General features: G+C 46.1%; 1 protein-coding gene across 1 annotated transcript in view; it reads left to right on the top strand.

Moving 5' to 3' along the window:
• piwil2 (piwi-like RNA-mediated gene silencing 2) overlaps positions 1-19,593 on the top strand; it is a 91,358-nt gene extending 71,765 nt beyond the window's left edge. The window contains exons 18-23 of the mRNA XM_078239668.1: positions 855-971; positions 5,900-5,988; positions 12,821-12,926; positions 14,006-14,262; positions 15,001-15,108; positions 17,553-19,593. Coding sequence (XP_078095794.1) covers positions 855-971; positions 5,900-5,988; positions 12,821-12,926; positions 14,006-14,262; positions 15,001-15,108; positions 17,553-17,709 — 834 coding nt within the window. The 3' untranslated portion in view covers positions 17,710-19,593. The remainder of the gene's footprint in view (positions 1-854; positions 972-5,899; positions 5,989-12,820; positions 12,927-14,005; positions 14,263-15,000; positions 15,109-17,552) is intronic.
• Positions 19,594-20,114: the final 521 nt, after the last annotated feature.

The following is a 20,114-nucleotide window of genomic DNA, read 5'->3' on the forward strand; positions in this document are numbered from 1 at the left end:
GAATATGTTTAAAGCGCGGATGGATGGATTCCTGAGCGGTAAGGGAATTAAGGGTTATGGGGATCAGGCGGGTAAGTGGTACTGATCCACGTCAGATCAGCCATGATCTTATTGAATGGCAGGGCAGGCCCGAGGGGCTAGATGGCCTACTCCTGCTCCTATTTCTTATGTTCTTATATGGGAGGAAAGGGGGATCAGGATGTTGAACTGAGTTTCTGGTCAATGGTAACCCTAAGGATGTTGACAGTGGAGGATGGTAACACCATTGAATGTCAAGGGGCAATGGTTAGAGTGTCTCTTATTGGTGATAATCATTTGTGTGGCGTGAATGTTATTTGCCACTTGTCAGCCCAAGCCTGGATATTGTCCAGATCTTGCTGCATTTGAACATGGACTGCTTCAGTATCTGAGGAGTCGCAAATGGTGCTGAACATTGTGCAATCATCGGCAAACATCCCCACTTCTGACCTAATGAATATGACCCGATTTGTTCTTGGAGGAATGCAGGGTTGGTGACAGTGAAGGAATCAAGTGGGATAAGGAAAGATAAATGAATTCAAAATAGTTCAAGGGATCTGGACTGGCTGGATATACTGGTTGCAATGGGTTAATAAGAATCAGGTGGCAAGGGCAACATGCCCCAGTAAGGAGTCTTCCTGACATTGCAAGCAATTAATGAAATAGAAATTGAGGGATTTCTGTGCCTGCTTTTCGTTTGTATCCTGTGTCCACATTACCCAGTACTGCGCATGCCAAGAACATGGCAATCTACCCCGTGATTCTTGAAAGGGGTGGGCATGGACTGGCATCGATATGTTAATGATGTAATGTGGTGCTGATTTTAACTCCTCCAGGTGATTAATGTGAGAACCGTCTCTCAGACTGCTCGGATGAGAAGCATCTGCCAAAAGATCCTGCTACAGATCAACTGCAAGCTGGGTGGAGAGCTGTGGGGTGTGGACATACCACTGGTGAGTGCACTGACCTTGGTTCCAAACCCATTCAGTATCGTTGGATGCAAGTGGTTTCAGTGTCACCAGGGCTGCAGACTCCAGCAACCAGTATCAGTTAGATTCAGTGGGCAGCACTCCCTCCTCTGAGTTTGAAGGTTCTGGGATCAAGCCACCATTCTGAATCAAGAGCAGATACTCCAGATTGTGGCTGAAGCTTTGATTCGATTTATTTTATTATTGTCACATGTATTGGTATACAGTGAAAAGTATTGGTTCTTGCGCGCTATACAGACAAAACATACCGTTCATAGAGAAGGAAACGAGAGAGTGCAGAATGTCGTGTTACAGTCATAGCTAGGGTGTAGAGAAAGATCAACTTAGTGCAAGGTAGGTCCATTCAAAAGTCTGACAGCAGCAGGGAAGAAGCTGTTCTTGAGTCGGTTGGTGCGTGACCTCAGACTTGTATCTTTTTCCCGAAGGAAGAAGGTGGCAGAGAGAATGTCCGGGGTGTGTGGGGTCCTTAGTTATGCTGGCTGCTTTGCCGAGGCAGCTGGAAGTGTAGACAGAGTCAACGGATGGGAGGCTGGTTTGCGAGATGGATTGGGCTACATTCACGACTTTTTGTAGTTCCTTGCAGTCTTGGGCAGAGCAGGAACCATCCCAAGCTGTGATACAACCAGAAAGAATGCTTTCTATGGGGCATCTGTAAAAGTTGGTGAGAGTCGTAGCTGACATGCCAAATTTCCTTCGTCGTCTGAGAAAGTAGAGGCATTGGCCTCAGTGCAGTCCTGAGGGAGTGTTGGAGTAGTATAGTCAGAGGTGCTGTCTTTTAGATGTGACATTAAACCAAGGCCCCGACCTGTCCATCCGCTTTGTAATACATTCACAACACTGTTTCCAAGAACAGGAGGGAGTTCTCGCCAGTGTTCTGGGGCCAGTATCACGCCCAGTTGCACTATCTGGTTTTGGTTCAGGTTCAGTGACATTCTCCGTCTGAGTTTCCCTGAGGCTTGATTTGTAAAATTTAGATAGCTCAGTAATATTCAGATGCTGAAACACATCCAAAACAGTTATTACACAAGAGCTTTCACAAAACCACATTATCCACTGAGTGTAATAGATGAAAACCTTTACTATAAACTGCATTACTGCATTAACAATCTGTGCCTGCAAACTATCAGATTGTTAGTTACTAAATCTGGGTGGCACCACAAGATGTTCCACCTTGACTGCAGCTGTCCTGGGAGCACAGACACTGACGTAGCTGCCCCTCTATTAAAGGCCTAAAACTACAGTCTATGTGGCACATGGTAATTAACTCAGAGGCAAGTTACAGAGCAAACATCTTGTGTATGAACGAGTGTTGTTGCCTCATCATTGAACTTATTCCTTTCACATGTACATTTCCCAGTACATTAGATTTATGCATTTAACCCTCTTCCCACAATTGAGTTTCAGTAGCGAGACTGTGACGTTTGTCGACAATGTTTTTCCCTCTGAAAGGAACGTTCGTCTTTTGTTTGCCCCTTGAAACAGCAGCACTGAGTTGGCTCCAGTAAGAGATCCCACATCCCTCTGAGCTTCAGAAACAAACGCTTTTGAAGTTTCGTCACTGATGTAAAGTAGGAAACGTAGCAGCCAACTCGCACACAGCAAGATCCCACAAACTAAACAGAAACATGTTTGATCATCAGTTGTAGTTTTGTTGGAAGAGGGATGAATATTTTCCCCCAGACATCAGTGAGACCTTCCTGCCCGCCCCCCTTTGAATAGTGCCATTGGATTTTTTAACATCCACCTGAGAGGGCCAATGGGACTTGATGCTTAATGTCTCACCTGAAGAATGGAGTTTACGATAGTGTAGCCCTGACTTCGTACTGCCCAGGTAATGTCAGCCTGGATTCTGTGCTCAGGGCTCCAGCCTCGATCTCAAATCCACAACCTACTCACTCGTGGAAGCAAAGGCCGACAGTTCTGATTGCTTTCTCCCTCAAGTGAAACAGAGAAGGTTGAGAGGAGATTGGTAAAGGGTCTTCAAAATAACGAGGGACTGCACAGAGTAGAGTGGGAAAAGCTCTTCCCACTGATAGGAGAGAGAATGAGGGGCACAGATTTATGCAAAAACCTACCATGCGGTACCTTATCAAATGTACATGTGAAAGGCATAAATCTCACGGGATCCAGGGTGAGGTAGCCAGTTGGATACAAAATTGGCTTGATGACAGAAGCCAGAGGGTGGTTGTAGAGGGGTATTTTTCAAACTGGAGACCTGTGACCAGCGGTGTGTCTCAGGGATCATTGCTGGGTCCACTGTTATTTGTCACTTATATTAATGATTTGGATGAGAATATACGAGGCATGTTTGCAGATGACACCAAGATTGGTGGCATAGTGGACGGTGAAAAAGGTTATCTCAGATTGCAACGGGATCTTGATCAATTGGGCCAATGGGCTGATGAATGGCAGATGGAGTTTAATTGAGATAAATGCGAGGTGATGCATTTTGGTCAATCGAACCAGGGCAGGCACCACTCAGTTAATGGTAGGGCATTGGGGAGAGTTATTGAACAAAGAGATCTAAGGGTACATGTTCAAAGCTCTTGAAAGTGGAGTCACAGGTGGACAGAGTGGTGAAGAAGGCATTCGGCATGCTTGGTTTCATTGGTCAGAACATTGAATACAGCAGTTGGGACGTCTTGTTGAAGTTGTACAAGACATTGGTAAGGCCACACTTGGAATACTGTGTGCAATTCTGGTCACTATTATAGAAAGGATATTATTAAACTAGAAGAGATTTACTAGGATGCTACCGGGACTTGATAGTTTGAGTTATAAGGAGAGGCTGGATCGACTGGGACTTCTTTCTCTGGGGCGTAGAAGGCTAAGGGATGATCTTATAGAGGTCTATAAAATAATGAGGGGCACAGATCAGCTAGATAGTCAACATCTTTTCCCAAAGTTAGGGGAGTCTAAAACTAGAGGGCATAGGTTTAAGGTGAGAGGGAAGAAATGCAAAAGTGTCCAGAGGGGCAATTTTTTCACATAAAGGGTGGTGAGTGTCTGGAACAAGCTGCCAGAACTAGCAGTAGAGGCGGGTACAATTTTATCTTTTAAAAAGCGTTTGGACAGTTACATGGGTAAGTTGGGAATAGAGGGATATGGGCCAAATGCGGGCAATTGGGATTAGCTTAGTGGTAAAAACTGGGCAGTATGGACAAGTTGGGCCAAAGGGCCTGTTTCCTGCTGTAAACTTCTACGACTTTATGATTACAAAAGAAGCAATGGTGACATGATGAAAAACTTTTAAATTAGCAAGCAGTTAATATCTGGAATGCACTGCCTGTGGTTCAGTCAAGGTGTTGGAAAGGAATTGGACTGTTGTTTAAATGTCAGTCTTCTGTGCTGAAACCATTCTGTGATACTGTGCGATACACTCTTACTGCTGTCAAAAAAAAGACTTTTCAGGAATTCAACTTCTACCTGCAGAGGGTGGCGGAAGTTTGGAACTATCTTCTGTAAAGGGCAATTGATCAATTGTCCATGTTAAAATAGTTTGTTTAGAATAGAAAAGCAGTATGTTATTTAAATGAATAGAGATTGCAGAATTCTGAAATACAGAGGGATCTGGGTGTCCTGGTACATGGATATAAAAAGTTAGTCTGCAGGTACAGCAAGTGATTGGAAAGGCAGATGGAATGTTCTTGTTTATTGCAAGGGAAATTTTGTGACAGTTGCACAGGTGTTGTTGAGACCACATCTGGAGTACTGTGTGCAGTTTTGGTCTCCTTAGTATGGTATCATTGCATTAGACATAGTTCAGAGAAGGTTCGCTCAGCTGATTCCTGAGGTGAAAGGGTTAAGTAACGAAGAAAGGCTGGACCTGTCTCCATTGGAATTTGGAAGAATGTGAGGTGATGTTATGGAAATATATCGGATCCTGAGGGGACTCGACAAGGTGGGTGCTGAGAGAATATATCCCCTTATGAGAGAGACTAGACTGTGGGGGATATCGTTTAAAAATGAGGGGTGTCCCATTTAAAACGGAGGTGAGCAGATTTTTTTTCTGAGGGTCGTCAATCTGGAATTCTCTTCCCCAGAGTGCGCTGGAGGCAGGATCATTAAGTATCTTTAAGACTGAGTGAGATAGCTTGTTGATTAACAAAGAGTATGGGGGACGTAGACTGGAAAGGAGAGTTGAGACCACAGTCAGATCAGCCATGATCTTATCAAATGGCTTGAAGGGTTGAAAGGCCCATTTCTGCTCCTAATGTTTAATATAAGAACTAGGAGCAGGAGTAGGCCATCTGGCCCCTCGAGCCTGCTCCGCCATTCAATAAGATCATGGCTGATCTTTTCGTGGACTCAGCTCCACTTACCTGCCCACTCACCATAACCCTTAATTCCTTTACTGTTCAAAAATGTATCTATCCTTGCCTTAAAAACATTCAATGAGGTAGCCTCAACTGCTTCACTGGGCAGGGAGTTCCACAGATTCACAACCCTTTGTGTGAAGAAGTTCCTCCTCAACTCAGTCCTAAATCTGCTCTCCCTTATTTTGAGGCTATGCCCCTAGTTCTAGTTTCACCTGTCAGTGGAAACAACTTCCCTGCTTCTATCTTATCTATTCCCTCCGTAATCTTATGTGTTTGTTCGAGTATTCGGGGGTTATGGGGCCAGAATAAATACAAGAATTTGGGTTGCAGATCAGCGATGATTTCATTGGCAGTGGAACAGGCTCAGGGGTCTAATTGGCCTCCTCACGTAAAGCTACTGAATTGTATCTGTGCCCTTTGCCTCAAACAGATATCTCCCATTCACTGATAATCTTTATCAAGTTGCTGTCAGATCTGGTGTGTAGAAATAACTCCTGGCCTTGCTGAGATTAATATCATAGTGAACTATCTGCATGCCCCTCGTGCTCACTTTGTGTGTCTTCCCTGTTTCAGAAGCAGCTGATGGTGATAGGAATGGATGTGTACCATGACCCTGTCAGGGGCAAGCAGTCCGTTGTTGGGTTTGTTGCCAGCATGAATAAGTAAGTCCCTGCTGCTGCTTTGGATTACTTGTGTGACTCTCTGCTGTTGTCTTAAACAGTATTTCTTTCCAAGGGATCTTTCTCTGAATCACATCAAACACTGCCATTCAGTGGCTGTGCATTTGGATAAGGAAAATCCATCATGAGTGAGCTCAGGTGGTATAGAAGCTGCAAGGACCGAGCAGCCCTTGCTTTAGAGGAAGAGAAAACTGTCTGGGTTGTTACTGTGGCTCTGTTTATTAATTCTATGCCTGACCTGGGATTAATTAATGAAGGTGTGCATCGGTAGCAGTGATTATAATATGATGGACTTTTAATTGAGAGAGACGAGTGGGTCTAACATCTTAAACTTCAGTAAGGGCAGTTATGAAAGCAAGAAAGCAGAACTGGCAATTTACGTAAAGAGATACCTCAATAGAGGTGGAGTGACAGACATTTAAGGTGATATTTCAGAACACGCAGAGTAGATGTATTCCAACGAGAAAGACAGATTCCAAGGGGAGAACCAACGATCCGTGGGGAACTAAAAAAAAGTTAAAGATGGTATCAGATTTGCAGATAAAGTATATAATTACACAAAGATGGGTGGCGGGTCAGAACATTGGACAGAATCTAAAAGCAAAGAATGACTAAAAGATTAATAAAGAGGGAAAAATTTGAGTCTGAGAGAAAGGTGGATAGAAATGTGAAGACAGATAAGAAGAGTTTCTATCGATCCTTTAAAAAAGAGTTAAAGTGAGCATTGGTCTTATAGAAAGTGCGTCTGGGGAATAAATAATGGAAAATAAGGAGATGGCAGGTGAATGGAGCAGGTATTTAACATCAGTATTCACAATAGAGGATACAAGTAACATCCCAGAAACATCTGTAAATCAGGACTTGGAAGGCAAGGAGGAACTCAAGAAAATTACAATCACCAGGGTAGGGGTACGTAGCAAATTGCTGGAACTGCAGGTTAACAAGTCCCTCAGCCTGAGGGATTTCATCCTAGCATCTTAAAAACATGTGGCAACTGCAATAGTTGATGCGCTGTGTTTAGTTTTCCAAATTCCCTAGATTCAGGGAGTAAGTTCAATTAAACTGGAAAATAACTAATGTAACTACTTTATTCAAACATGGAGGAAGACAGAAAGCAGGAAACTATAGGCCAGTTAGCCTAACATTTATCATCAGGAAAATGTTCAAAGCTATTCTTAAAGACATTATAATAGGGCACTTAGATAAATTCAAGGTAATCAGGCAGAGTTAACATGGTTTTGTGAAAGGGAAATCATGTTTAACCAATTTATAGGAGTTCTTTGAAAAAGAAACAGGTGCGGTGGATAATGGGGAACCGGTGGATGTACTGTACTTGGATTTCCAGAAGGCATTCGATAAGCTGCTTCACCAAAGGCTATCACAGAAAATAAAAGTTTATAATGCAGGACGTAACGTATTGACATGGATGGAAGATTGGCTAGTTAACTGAAACAGAATAGACATGGGTGGCACAGTGGTTAGCACTGCTGCCTCACAGCGCCAGGGACCCGGGGCAGCACGGTGGCACAGTGGTTAGCACTGCTGCCTCACAGCGCCAGGGACCCGGGGCAGCACGGTGGCACAGTGGTTAGCACTGCTGCCTCACAGCGCCAGGGACCCGGGGCAGCACGGTGGCACAGTGGTTAGCACTGCTGCCTCACAGCGCCAGGGACCCGGGGCAGCACGGTGGCACAGTGGTTCACACTGCTGCCTCACAGTGCCAGGGACCCGGGGCAGCACGGTGGCACAGTGGTTCACACTGCTGCCTCACAGCGCCAGGGACCCGGGGCAGCACGGTGGCACAGTGGTTCACACTGCTGCCTCACAGCGCCAGGGACCCGGGGCAGCACGGTGACACAGTGGTTAGCACTGCTGCCTCACAGCGCCAGGGACCCGGGGCAGCACAGTGGTTCACACTGCTGCCTCACAGCGCCAGGGACCCGGGGCAGCACAGTGGTTCGCACTGCTGCCTCACAGCGCCAGGGACCCGGGGCAGCACGGTGGCACAGTGGTTAGCACTGCTGCCTCACAGCGCCAGGGACCCGGGGCGGCACGGTGGCACAGTGGTTAGCACTGCTGCCTCACAGCGCCAGGGACCCGGGGCAGCACGGTGGCACAGTGGTTAGCACTGCTGCCTCACAGCGCCAGGGACCCGGGTTCAATTCCCAGCTCGGGTCACTGTCTGTGTGGAGTCTGCACGTTCTCCCCGTGTCTGCGTGGGTTTCCTCCGGTTTCTTCCCACATTCTGAAAGGCATGGTGGTTAGGGTGCATTGACCCGAACAGATGCTGGAGTGTGCCAACTCGGGGAATTTCACAGTAACTTCATTGCAGCGTTAATGTAAGCCTTACTTGTGACTAATAAATAAACTTTAACTTTTAACTTTAAATAATTTTCTGGTTGACAGGATGTGGTGACTGATGTGCCACAGGGATCAGTGCTGGGGCCTCAACTCTTAATTTCTGTAAATTATTTGGATGAAGGGCTCAAAAGTATGTTGTTAAATTTGTTGATGACGCAAAGATAGTTAGGAAAGGGGCAGCACAGTGATTAGCACTGCTGCCTCACAGCGCCAGGGACCCGGGGCAGCACGGTGGTTCACACTGCTGCCTCACAGCGCCAGGGACCCGGGGCAGCACAGTGATTAGCACTGCTGCCTCACAGCGCCAGGGACCCGGGGCAGCACAGTGGTTCGCACTGCTGCCTCACAGCGCCAGGGACCCGGGGCAGCACAGTGGTTCGCACTGCTGCCTCACAGCGCCAGGGACCCGGGGCAGCACAGTGATTAGCACTGCTGCCTCACAGCGCCAGGGACCCGGGGCAGCACAGTGGTTCACACTGCTGCCTCACAGCGCCAGGGACCCGGGGCAGCACAGTGATTAGCACTGCTGCCTCACAGCGCCAGGGACCCGGAGCAGCACAGTGGTTCACACTGCTGCCTCACAGCGCCAGGGACCCGGGGCAGCACAGTGATTAGCACTGCTGCCTCACAGCGCCAGGGACCCGGAGCAGCACAGTGGTTCACACTGCTGCCTCACAGCGCCAGGGACCCGGGGCAGCACAGTGATTAGCACTGCTGCCTCACAGCGCCAGGGACCCGGGGCAGCACAGTGATTAGCACTGCTGCCTCACAGCGCCAGGGACCCGGGGCAGCACAGTGATTAGCACTGCTGCCTCACAGCGCCAGGGACCCGGGGCAGCACAGTGATTAGCACTGCTGCCTCACAGCGCCAGGGACCCGGGGCAGCACAGTGATTAGCACTGCTGCCTCACAGCGCCAGGGACCCGGGGCAGCACAGTGATTAGCACTGCTGCCTCACAGCGCCAGGGACCCGGGGCAGCACAGTGATTAGCACTGCTGCCTCACAGCGCCAGGGACCCGGGGCAGCACAGTGATTAGCACTGCTGCCTCACACGGCCAGGGACCCGGGGCAGCACAGTGGCACAGTGATTAGCACTGCTGCCTCACAGCGCCAGGGACCCGGGGCAGCACGGTGACACAGTGATTAGCACTGCTGCCTCACAGCGCCAGGGACCCAGGGCGGCACGGTGGCACAGTGATTAGCACTGCTGCCTCACAGCGCCAGGGACCCAGGGCGGCACAGTGGCACAGTGGTTAGCACTGCTGCCTCACAGCGCCAGGGACCTGGGTTCAATTCCCGGCTTGGGTCACTGTCTGTGCGGAGTCTGCACCTTCTCCCCGTGTCTGTGTGGGTTTCCTCCGGGTGCTCCAGTTTCCTCCCACAGTCCGAAAGATGTGCTGGTTAGGTGCAATGGCCATACTAAATTCCCACTCTGTGTACCCGAACAGGCAAAGGAGTGTGGCGACTAGGGAATTTTCACAGTAACTTTATTGCAGTGTTAATGTAAGCCTACTTGTGACACTAATAAGTAAACTAAACTGAAACTAAAAACCACTTCTGCCTCTCAGCACCAAGGACCTGAGTTCAATTCCGGCTTTGGGTGACTGTGCGGATTCTGCATGTTCTCCCTGTTTCGGCGTGCGTGAGTGCTGCACTTCATTCCCACACTCCAAAGATGTGCATGTTAGGTAGATTGGCCATGCTAAATTGCCCCTCAATGTCCAAAGAAGAGCTGGATAGGTGGATTAGCCATGGTAAATGTGATGGTTACAGGGAGGGGAGAGCCTGGGTGAGATGCTCTTTCAGAGAGTTGGTACAGACTAGATGGACTGGAATGGCTCTTTCTGCCTCTTTCTATGTTGTGGGGATTCTATAGAAAATAAGTTCAGGACATAAAGAGGCTACAAAAGGATATAGATAGGTGAGTGGGCAAAGATCTGGCAAATAGAGTATAATGTGGGCAGGACAAATAAATGGTAAGAGATTACAGAGCTCTGAGATCCAGAGGGATCTGGATGTGCTCCACATGAATCACAAAAGGCTAGTATACAGGTACAGAAAGTAGTCAGGAAAGCTCATCAAATGTTATTGCTTATTGTGGAGGGGGATTGATTATAGAAGTAGGAAGTTTATGCATCTGTTACACAGGGCATTGGTGAGACCACATCTGGAGGGCGATGTATAGTATTGGTCTCCTTATTTCAGGAAAGATGTAAAAGCATTGAAAGCAGTTCAGCGAAGGTTTACTAGATTATCAGCTGGAATGGGCAGGTTATCGGGACAGGCTTGACTTGTATCCGCTGGAGTTTAGAAAAGTATGATGAACTTGATAGACCTGAGAGGCCTTGACAGAGTGGATGTGGAGAGGATGTTTGCTCTTGTGGGAGAATCTAGAGCTGGGGGGCCGCTGTTCAAAAATTAGGTGTCACCCATTTAAGACAGAGATGTGAAAAAGTGATTTGACTGAGGGTTGTGAGACTTTGGCATTCTCTTTGTCGAAAGGCAGAGTATTTGATTATGTTTAAAGCAGAGCTAGACAGATTATTGATAAACATGGAGGAGCGAGGTTTTCACCGATAATCAGGAATGCAGAGTTGCGGTTAAAATCAGATGAGCCATGATCTGACTGAATGTGGAACAGACTCGAGGGGCCTTCCCCTGCTCGTCATTCCTTTCTTTGTAAAACTTGTTTTCTGTTGCCGCTGTCAAGTTGTAAGTGGCTCATGATAGGACACACCCAGAACCTATGTGCCAATGTTCCAGCACACTGGCTGGACGACTTCCTGGTTGTTTTATTCTCCACTGCAAAGTTTCACCAAACAGTGTGATAAGTCATCTCGGTGCTGCCGTATGTTTAAATTCCGAATGTTTGCCCATGGGGGCACATCTGTTCTAGAACATTTTGTGGGAGACCGGTCTACGTGTACCAGATTTCACGTGTAGGGTTGGTTACACAGCTGATGTGACCTTGTCCTTGAGAGTGAGCTGCCTTCCCGCATTACTGCAGTCCATGTGTAATACTCCCAGGTTAACCTGGCTGGCTAGCTAACACAAATGTTGTTTGAGAGTATTTGATTTTCTTCTCTAAAGAAGAGGTCAGAGCCTTCCCACCAGCCAGTACTGAACTGAGAAAGGGAAAATCCTGTTGCATTTCATACACAGCTGAGAGTGATCGGAATTTTGATAAAATCTGAGGCCGATCTCTTTGACCAGGCATTCAGTGAGTGTTTTTATTTCTCCACTAGCTCATGGCAGCTTTTGTTTGATTCCACTCCTGTAATAAAAATAAAAACTTGCTTTTATATCATGCCTTTCACAGCTCCACCTCACAAACTGCTTTCCAGTTAAAGGCGGCGTTTTGGAGTGTGTTCACAGTTGTAATGGTAGCGATTTGCATGCAGTGAGGTCCCACAATCAGAATAATCAGATAATGTACATTTGAAATGTTCGTTGTGGGATAAATATTAGTAAAGACACCAGGGAAAATCTCCCCTGCTGTTACAAATAGTGCATTGCAATCTCGAGTAGCTAGAACCTCGGTCTGGTGTCTCATCTGGTTCATTAATGTCCTTTAGGGAAGGAAATCTGCCATGCTTACCCGGTCTGGCCTACGTGTGGCTCCAAAGTGACAGCAATGTGGTTGACTCTCAATTGCCTTTGGGCAACTAAGGATAGGCAATAAATGCTAGGCAGCCAGTGACTCTCATGTCCCATGAATGAATTTAAAAAGTGAATACATTTAAGTCTGAATTATTAATCGTGGACAATACAGCGCACTCTCACCACTGTGCTGGAATCATAGAATCCCTACAGTGCAGAAGGAAGCCATTTAGCCCATCGAGTCTGCACCGTCCACAATCCCACCCAGGCCCCATCCCCACAACCCTGCTTACTTACCCTACTAACCCCCTGACATTAAGGGACAATTTAGCATGGCCAATTCTCACCCACACATCTTTGTAGAGTGGGAGGAAACCAGAGCACCTGGAGGAAACCACTCAGACTCGGGGGGGGAATGTGCAAACTCCACACACAATGCCAGCCTGGATTATTGATACAAGTCTGTGGAGTGGGATGCAAGCCCATGACTTCCTGAGAATGCCAAGAATTCTGCCATTGATCCAAGACTAATTCCTGTTCAGATCATTTTATGACATAAATGTGTCATGTTGTTGCGGGTAAAGTCAGCAATCCTACATTCTCGAGCAGAATCCTCCTAAAACACTGGTCCTAATTTCCTCCAGTTGCCCATCACCTGATAAGATGTGGTGAGGCATACAGGAGCTTGATCCAGACCACCTCTCCATGTAGCTGAAAACTCTGAGACTACACAATGAGATTGCAGCAGAATAAATCTGCAGTTACATTACCGCGGGTAAGAGCGTGGAGTAAGATTGGATGCTGAGGTGAAGGGGCTGCAATTTCTCTCTCATTCTGTGTTTCTTTTACCAGGTCAATGACCAAATGGTTCTCGAAGGTGGCATTTCAGCTGCCCAATCAGGAAATCATTGACGGCTTAAAGATTTGTATGGTGGCATCCCTGAAGAAATATTACGAGGTAGCCAGCAAAGGAATCAAAGTCAACATGCTGCGTACCTATTATCTCACACAATAGGTTGGAGATAAGCTAGTCTCATTCAGAGGGTTCTCCCATCTGCCTTTGTTTCTACCCTCTTTCAATCCTTGTTCAGAATCAGTCTGCTCAGCTAGTCTTTCTGTGCAGAGTTTGCTCCCAATCAGAATGTCTTTTATTTCTCTGTCACCGTAAACCGCCTTCAAATTAAACATGGTGATACCAGAGCCTGTAGATGTGGGAGAATCTACCGACCTCCCTGGGGTCGGAGAAGGGTTCTCTTTTGCCTCTGTCAGAAAGGAAGGTAGTCAGTGCTGATATTTTTATTCATCCGTGGGACATCGATGTCGCTGGCTGACCAGCATTTATTGCCCATCCCTAGTTGCCCTTGGAAGGCAGTTGAGAGTCAACCAGATTGCTATGGCTCTGGAGTCACATGTAGACCAGACTGGGTAAGGACGGCAGATTTCCTTCCCTAAAGGACATTAGTGAACCAGGTGGGTTTTTCCGACAATCGACAATGGTTTCATGGTCATCAGTAGATTCTTAATTCCAGATATTTTTTACTGAATTCAAATTCCACCACCTGCCGTGGTGGGATTCGAACCCGGGTCCCCAGAACATTAGCTGTGTTTCTGGATTATACTAGCGATTGTACCACTAGGCCATCACCTCCCCCTCTGAAGGAAATAGTCTGGTGACGGAAGATTCACAGGCAATAGCTATGGTGACAGCAAGGAAATAGTTCTGAAATATAAAAGGGGTGTAAATGGCACATGGCACCATGAATTATTCAGACAGTGTACCCTTCCCTACATTTACAGTGGGCTTGGGTACAAGGCATCTGCTTAGAATGGGCAGGGGTAGAAGGCACCAACTCTCTGCTATTCCTCTAGTTCCAGTGTACAGTATCTCTCTCTCTTCTTGTCCCTTTTTCTCTGTTCAACATGGGCAGGATGTGGCCCTGGATTGAAGTGGGTGAATGCTGGTGGCCTTGACTGGCTGCAGTGAGCAGAATGGCTGGGGTCTGACATACGCTGACACACTGTCTCTTCACCCTTCAGATGAACCACTGTCTCCCAGAGAAGGTAGTCGTGTACCGGGATGGAGTATCTGATGGCCAGCTGAATACAGTAACAGACTACGAACTGCCTCAACTTTTGAAGTGCTTTGAGGTGTTCAGCAATTATCACCCAAAAATGATGGTGATTGTGGTGCAGAAGAGGATCAGCACCAATTTGTATGCACAGGCGGGCTCTGGAAGGCTCGAGGTGCCACCTCCTGGAACTGTGATGGACCACACTGTCACCCACAAGGAATGGTGAGCTACAGTCACTCATGACCAGACTTGGCATCAGTGTTTCCAGGGACTGTTAACACAGGGTAGGCCTCACTTCCTGCAGCTGATTCTGCATTTGCATCGGTGGAGCCCTGGGATCTGCTGCTTGGCTTGCTGTGTGAACTGCCCTCTGATCTGGTCATGCACAGTGCAAGGTGCAAGAGACAGAGCTCTGGAGAGTGAAGCACAGGCATTAAACACGAGCTTTACTCGTGGAGCCGATGCTGACTGCGAATCTCACTGATGTGTTAAAACAAGGCCCCTGTAACTTGTGGTCATGGGAGAAACCTGGTGTTCAGAGTAATAACCTTTCCATTTCAAGCTGTATCCAAGATCTGGCAGTAACCGTTACTGACCAGCAGCAGAAAGTAAGATGTGAATCCAAAAATCAATTCTGTCAAACCTACCAAACCGTTATCTCACACCCCGCTTTATGCCAGCCTTATTGTCCAGCATGTGTTGTTGGGGTTCAAATCTGATATGTTGAAGTCTCTTTTCTTTGGCTTAATTTGTCTTCCTGTGTGTTCCAGTATCAGAACCACTTCACCAACCTGAGAAGCAGCTGCAAGTTTCCCATACCATGGATTAGGCACACTTTCTGTCTTTGTACTCTTGTGCTATTAGCATTCTTCACTGCCTGACCAGTTCCATTGTGCATGAAGCAGTGTCCGTGTGAGCTTAGTTCCTCTCAACACTGATTGTGCTTTTCCTGTTTTTAAGGACCGACTTCTTCCTGTTGGCCCATACTGTTCGTCAAGGTTGTGGAATCCCAACGCACTACATCTGTGTATTCAACAGCCTGAAGCTCAGCCCTGACCACATGCAGAGGTAAGGTGGGCAGGACAGAGCACGGCATAGAAAACATTAAAAAAGCTTTACATTTTACAAAGAAAAGTTTGAGGATGTGAGATTTCCACATTTATGTAAAGGCGATCTCATTCTGTGCTTCATAATTCTGGTTATGGAGAGAATAAAGTCCACAAGTAGTGAAGTGGGTTTAAAAGACACTGCGTAACTGAACCACAGCACAAAGCTTTGCTAAACAAATTACAGTAAGAGGTCTCACAACACCAGGTTAAAGTCCAACAGGTTTATTTGGTAGCACAAACTTTCGGAGTGTCGCTCCTTCTTCAGGTGATTATAGGTAGCTTTAATTATAGGTAGATGTAAATTATAGGTAGGTATAAAATGCAGAAACAATCAGTCTCCATTTTAAAGTTGTACATGCCATCTTTATCTTTTGTATGATTAATTACAAATTAACCAAACATCAGTGAAATCTGGGAGGCAGAGTTTATTCAAAGAACAATACAGCACAGGAACAGGCCCTTTGGCCCACCAAGCCTGCGCCGCTCATGTGCCCACTAGACCATTCTTTTGTATTCAATCAAAGGAATTTTTCTGACCAACGAGTTGGTGAGTGCACTTTAGAATTGTCAGTCACAAAAACGTGAGACTTGGATACTCCATTACGCCTGGGTACAGGGAGTTAAAATGGGAGAAGTGAAGGCAAAGGGAGTCAGGTTTGTTGAAGTGAGATTAATGTAAATGTTAGATTTTTCCAGGGTTAAATGCAGTTCTACATTTGTGATGTAAAATTTTGTATAAACTGTGGAATGCAAATCTAAGTTGTGTAATCTCATCACTTTGCACTTGAGCTCATCTGTGTTTAAAATAACAAATGATGACAAAATGACATTTCACTTGTGGCACAGCTACAGGCCATAAAATGTAGCCATTCATACCAGCTTCGAGGAATCTATTTCCACTTCAGTTATACTGAAGCCCCGAATCTTCTTAGAATATTTTCACCAGTAGCCACTGTTGCTCCAGTATTATATCCCCAAATACTTGTCAGGTTTTCTAGGCACAAGTAATAAAGGAAAGGCTGCCTCCCAAGTTAGAGTAAGTTTGGATTTGTACGTTGCCTTTAACATCCTCAGGATATCCTAAAGCACATGACCAACTTGGACGTGCTTTTAGAGTCATTGTTTGTTGCCAGATATTACAATGAATTTGGACACACACAGCAGTGTGATAATGACCAGAAATCCCTTTCTGTGATGTTGGCTGAGGGCTGAATGTTGGCCAGATGCAGGAGAACACCTTTGCTTTACCACAGGGTCTGTTGCATCCACCTGAACAGGTAACTGGGGTCTTGGTTTAGTGCCTTGTCCAAAAGACAGCATCAGTAACGGTGCAGTATTCCCTCAGTGTTGTGATACTGAATTACTGGATACTGGATTATCTGCTCATGTCTCTGAAGCGAGAATTAAAACCACAATTTATGACTCGAGGTGTGAGTGCGATCCACGGCTGATGCAAATATTAGGGTTGGCTTGAATTACAGACAGCTTTTATTCTCAGAACTGTGTACAGCTGCATTTGAAATACAACCATGACTCAATGCGTTTGAGTCAGATGGTTGAGGTTCAAGAGCCATTCCCGAGACTTGTAAACACAATCCAGACTGACTTTCGGGGAGTTAGGCAGATTGGCTGTGCTAAGTTGCCCCTTAGTGTCCCAAGGTTAGGGGAATTAGCGGGGTAAATACGTGGGATTGCAGGGACAGGGCCTGGGTGGGATTGTGGTCGGTGCAGACGCGATGGGCCGAATGGCCTCCTATGATTTCTGAGTGTTGAAATGTACCATGATTCAGGTGGATGCAACAGACCCTGTGGTAAAGCAAAGGTGTTCTCCTGCATCTGGCCAACATTCAGCCCTCAGCCAACATCACAGAAAGGGATTGTCTGGTCATTATCACACTGCTGTGTGTGTCCAAATTCATTGTAATATCTGGCAACAAACAATGACTCTAAAAGCACGTCCAAGTTGGTCACGTGCTTTAGGATATCCTGAGGATGTTAAAGGCAACGTACAAATCCAAACTTACTCTAACTTGGGAGATGTTAAACTAAGGTCTTGTCTGCCCTTCTAGATAAGAAGCTGCAAGTGAGTTCTCCCCGGTGATGTGGCCAACATTTATTTACCTCTCAAATAACATTTTTAATGATTTTCTGCTCAGTATCACATTGATGATCTTGGGAGCTTGCTGTGCACAAATTGGCTGCCATATTTCCTACATGACAGCAGTGATACTTCAAATGTACTTCATTGGCTGTAAAGCACTTTGGGAATGTCTAAGGATGTGAAAGGTGCTATATAAATGCAAGTTTTTTATTTTTCTCTTACTGGCTTATGCATTCTGGGTACCGTTAGGTCACTCATCCACTTAATCCCAATGAAAACCTTGCTGTGTTTATTTTTTACAGGCTCACCTTCAAGCTGTGCCACCTGTACTGGAACTGGTCGGGCACAATCCGCGTACCGGCGCCCTGCAAATACGCCCACAAACTGGCCTTCCTGTGCGGCCAGTCTCTACACCAGGAGCCGGCCGCCCTGCTGTCCGAGCTGCTGTTCTACCTGTGAAGCCGAGTGGCACAAACTGTGGGAAAACTGTTGGGACAGTGGCGTGCCAAGGACACCTTCCCAAAATGGGATCCCCGCTCAGGGTGGGATAGAGGTTTCTTTCCTCTGAGACTTTGCTTATTCCAACTGCAGAGGATTCTCTTGTTAAAGCATTTTATTTTCCTTTTCAATGTGCCGCATGGTTAGGGGGGAAATGATGAAATGAGCCTTATGCAACAAACCAAGCAAACATTGGCTTGGGCTGAATCGGTTTGTGTGTTTATTCAGTGTTTTTATTTTATTGTTTACAATTAGTGCCAATGACACATTCCCCTCACCATGCAACAGATTTATTTTTTGGGTTTAACACTAAAAATGTGGCTTGTCTTCAATGTGCTGCACATTTGACCATTTGCTTAATTTTGGGAGGGATCCAGGAATTTGAAGGAATGCTGGAGGAAGATCTTGAGCAAGGCCTTGGCGAAAGGGGAGGTATAAATTGGAATCAATGCCAAAGGGCTACGTTATTCTGAGCAAACATCCATTGTGATTGGCCAATTCCTGTAACAGTCCGCAGTGTCCGGGACTGCACATCTTCATCTCGATTAGGTAGGATCTTATTCTAACCCTTTGAAACTCTTGCACTGAGGAATATGGCAACAAGAGTAGGTTAGTCATCCATAGTGAAAACTGGAGATGCTGGAAATACTTGGTATGTCTGGCAGCATCCGTGAAGAGAAAAACAGAACCTTCCTCTCCTGATGCTGCCTCAGCGGCTGGGTATTTCCATACAAACAATGGCAGGCAGGAAAAAGATCCACTGCTCTATCCGGGGTAGCCTGTCACGCACACGCCATTGCAATGTGCCATGCGTCACCCCATCTCCCAGGAGAGGCAAAATAATAAGTAAAACCCCAGAACACTGAAGGGAAAGAAATCTGGAAATTTCTTCTTCAACCTGCTCTGGCGATTGGAGCTATTTGAGTAGATCAATCTGTCTAATGTAAGGTCAATTCCACCCCAGCACTTGGTCGAAGGGATTGAGTGAGTCAGTGTTCCATCAGCCTGCTCCACAGATCCACTGTTGTCTGGAACAAGAGAACTCCAACAAAGTTCCGGCTGTTTCTGTTTTCATTTCATTCAAAAGGGGATATGTGTTGCCATCTAATCAGTGTGAAAGGGACAGTTTCTTTGGGTCAAATTAGTTTTTCTTTTTCTGGGACCAGAAGTTCCCCAAGATGTTGATGTTTTTTGGAAGGAGTGGACAAAGGGCTTTCCTCTGCTTTTTGTTCATGTGAAGTGATTGGTGCTGCTGCCTGACAGCTGCTCATTTACAAACACAGCAACAAATGGGAAGTTCTTTCTCTTTCCCGGCGCTGTCATTACACCTTTAGTTTAATTTTGTTGCCCTTTTTTCATGAGCTAATTGCATTTGCATTGAAATTTGCTTGTAATAATGAAGAACTGTTTATCTCTGAAAGATATTTACATTTTCATTGTCACATCCCTAAAGGACCTGGGCATTGTCGACAAGGTGAACATTTATTGCCCATCCCTGGGTCGCCCTTTGAGGAGATGGTGACGAGCTGCCTTCTTCATTTGCTGCAATGTGTGTGTGGTGTAGGTACTCCCACAGTGCTGTTAGATGGGGAATTCTAGGATTTTAACCTGTGACGAAGCTTTGTCTGATTATACCTGTTATGTTGTGTGTTTTTTTTACAAGCTTTGTTATTTTGGGGCTAAGTCTCTGGATCTTGAATGATGTTGGAGGAGTGACCTCCTCTTCCTATTGCTAACTGAACTTTCAAAGAACAGTCCATTCATTTAATCCAATCTTGATGCCATCTGATACCAAATGAAGATCATCTCTGTAAATTCTCAAAAATAAAGGGAGAGTTATTCTTACACACACCAGTCAGTCACCTGAATTTGTTCTGTGCTACAGGACGAGGGATTCGCGAGGCTAGTTGAAAGAATTTTGTTGGGGTTTTATTTACAAACTCTTCAACTTGAAAAGTTAACATTTTCAGCAAATGTTTGTCTGTAATGAGGAAATGAATCTGAGGAGAGTCTCAAATCCATTACCTATCAATCCCATCTTCTCAAAATCCAAAGATAGAATACAGGAAGAGGCGGAAGCTAATCAGCTCTTTAAAGCTATTCTATCATTCAGTTAGATCCCATCTGCTCAGTATCTGAAATCCACCTAGGTTCCTTCATCCCTAAATTTTAGCTGGCTAAGTTTATTATCAATCATCCTCCTCCCCCGCCCCAGTCTCCAACCTCAACTTGGGTGAGTTACTATTGGTGGGAAGAATTGCCAATTAATCCTTGGACAGCCCAGTTCACATTTTTAGATCATGTCCCTTGTACCGGACTCCACAACCAGAGCAAATAGTTTCTCCTTATCTGCTCCATCAGCTCCT

Source organism: Mustelus asterias, chromosome 22, assembly GCF_964213995.1.
Source record: "Mustelus asterias chromosome 22, sMusAst1.hap1.1, whole genome shotgun sequence".
Taxonomy (NCBI): Eukaryota; Metazoa; Chordata; class Chondrichthyes; order Carcharhiniformes; family Triakidae; genus Mustelus; species Mustelus asterias.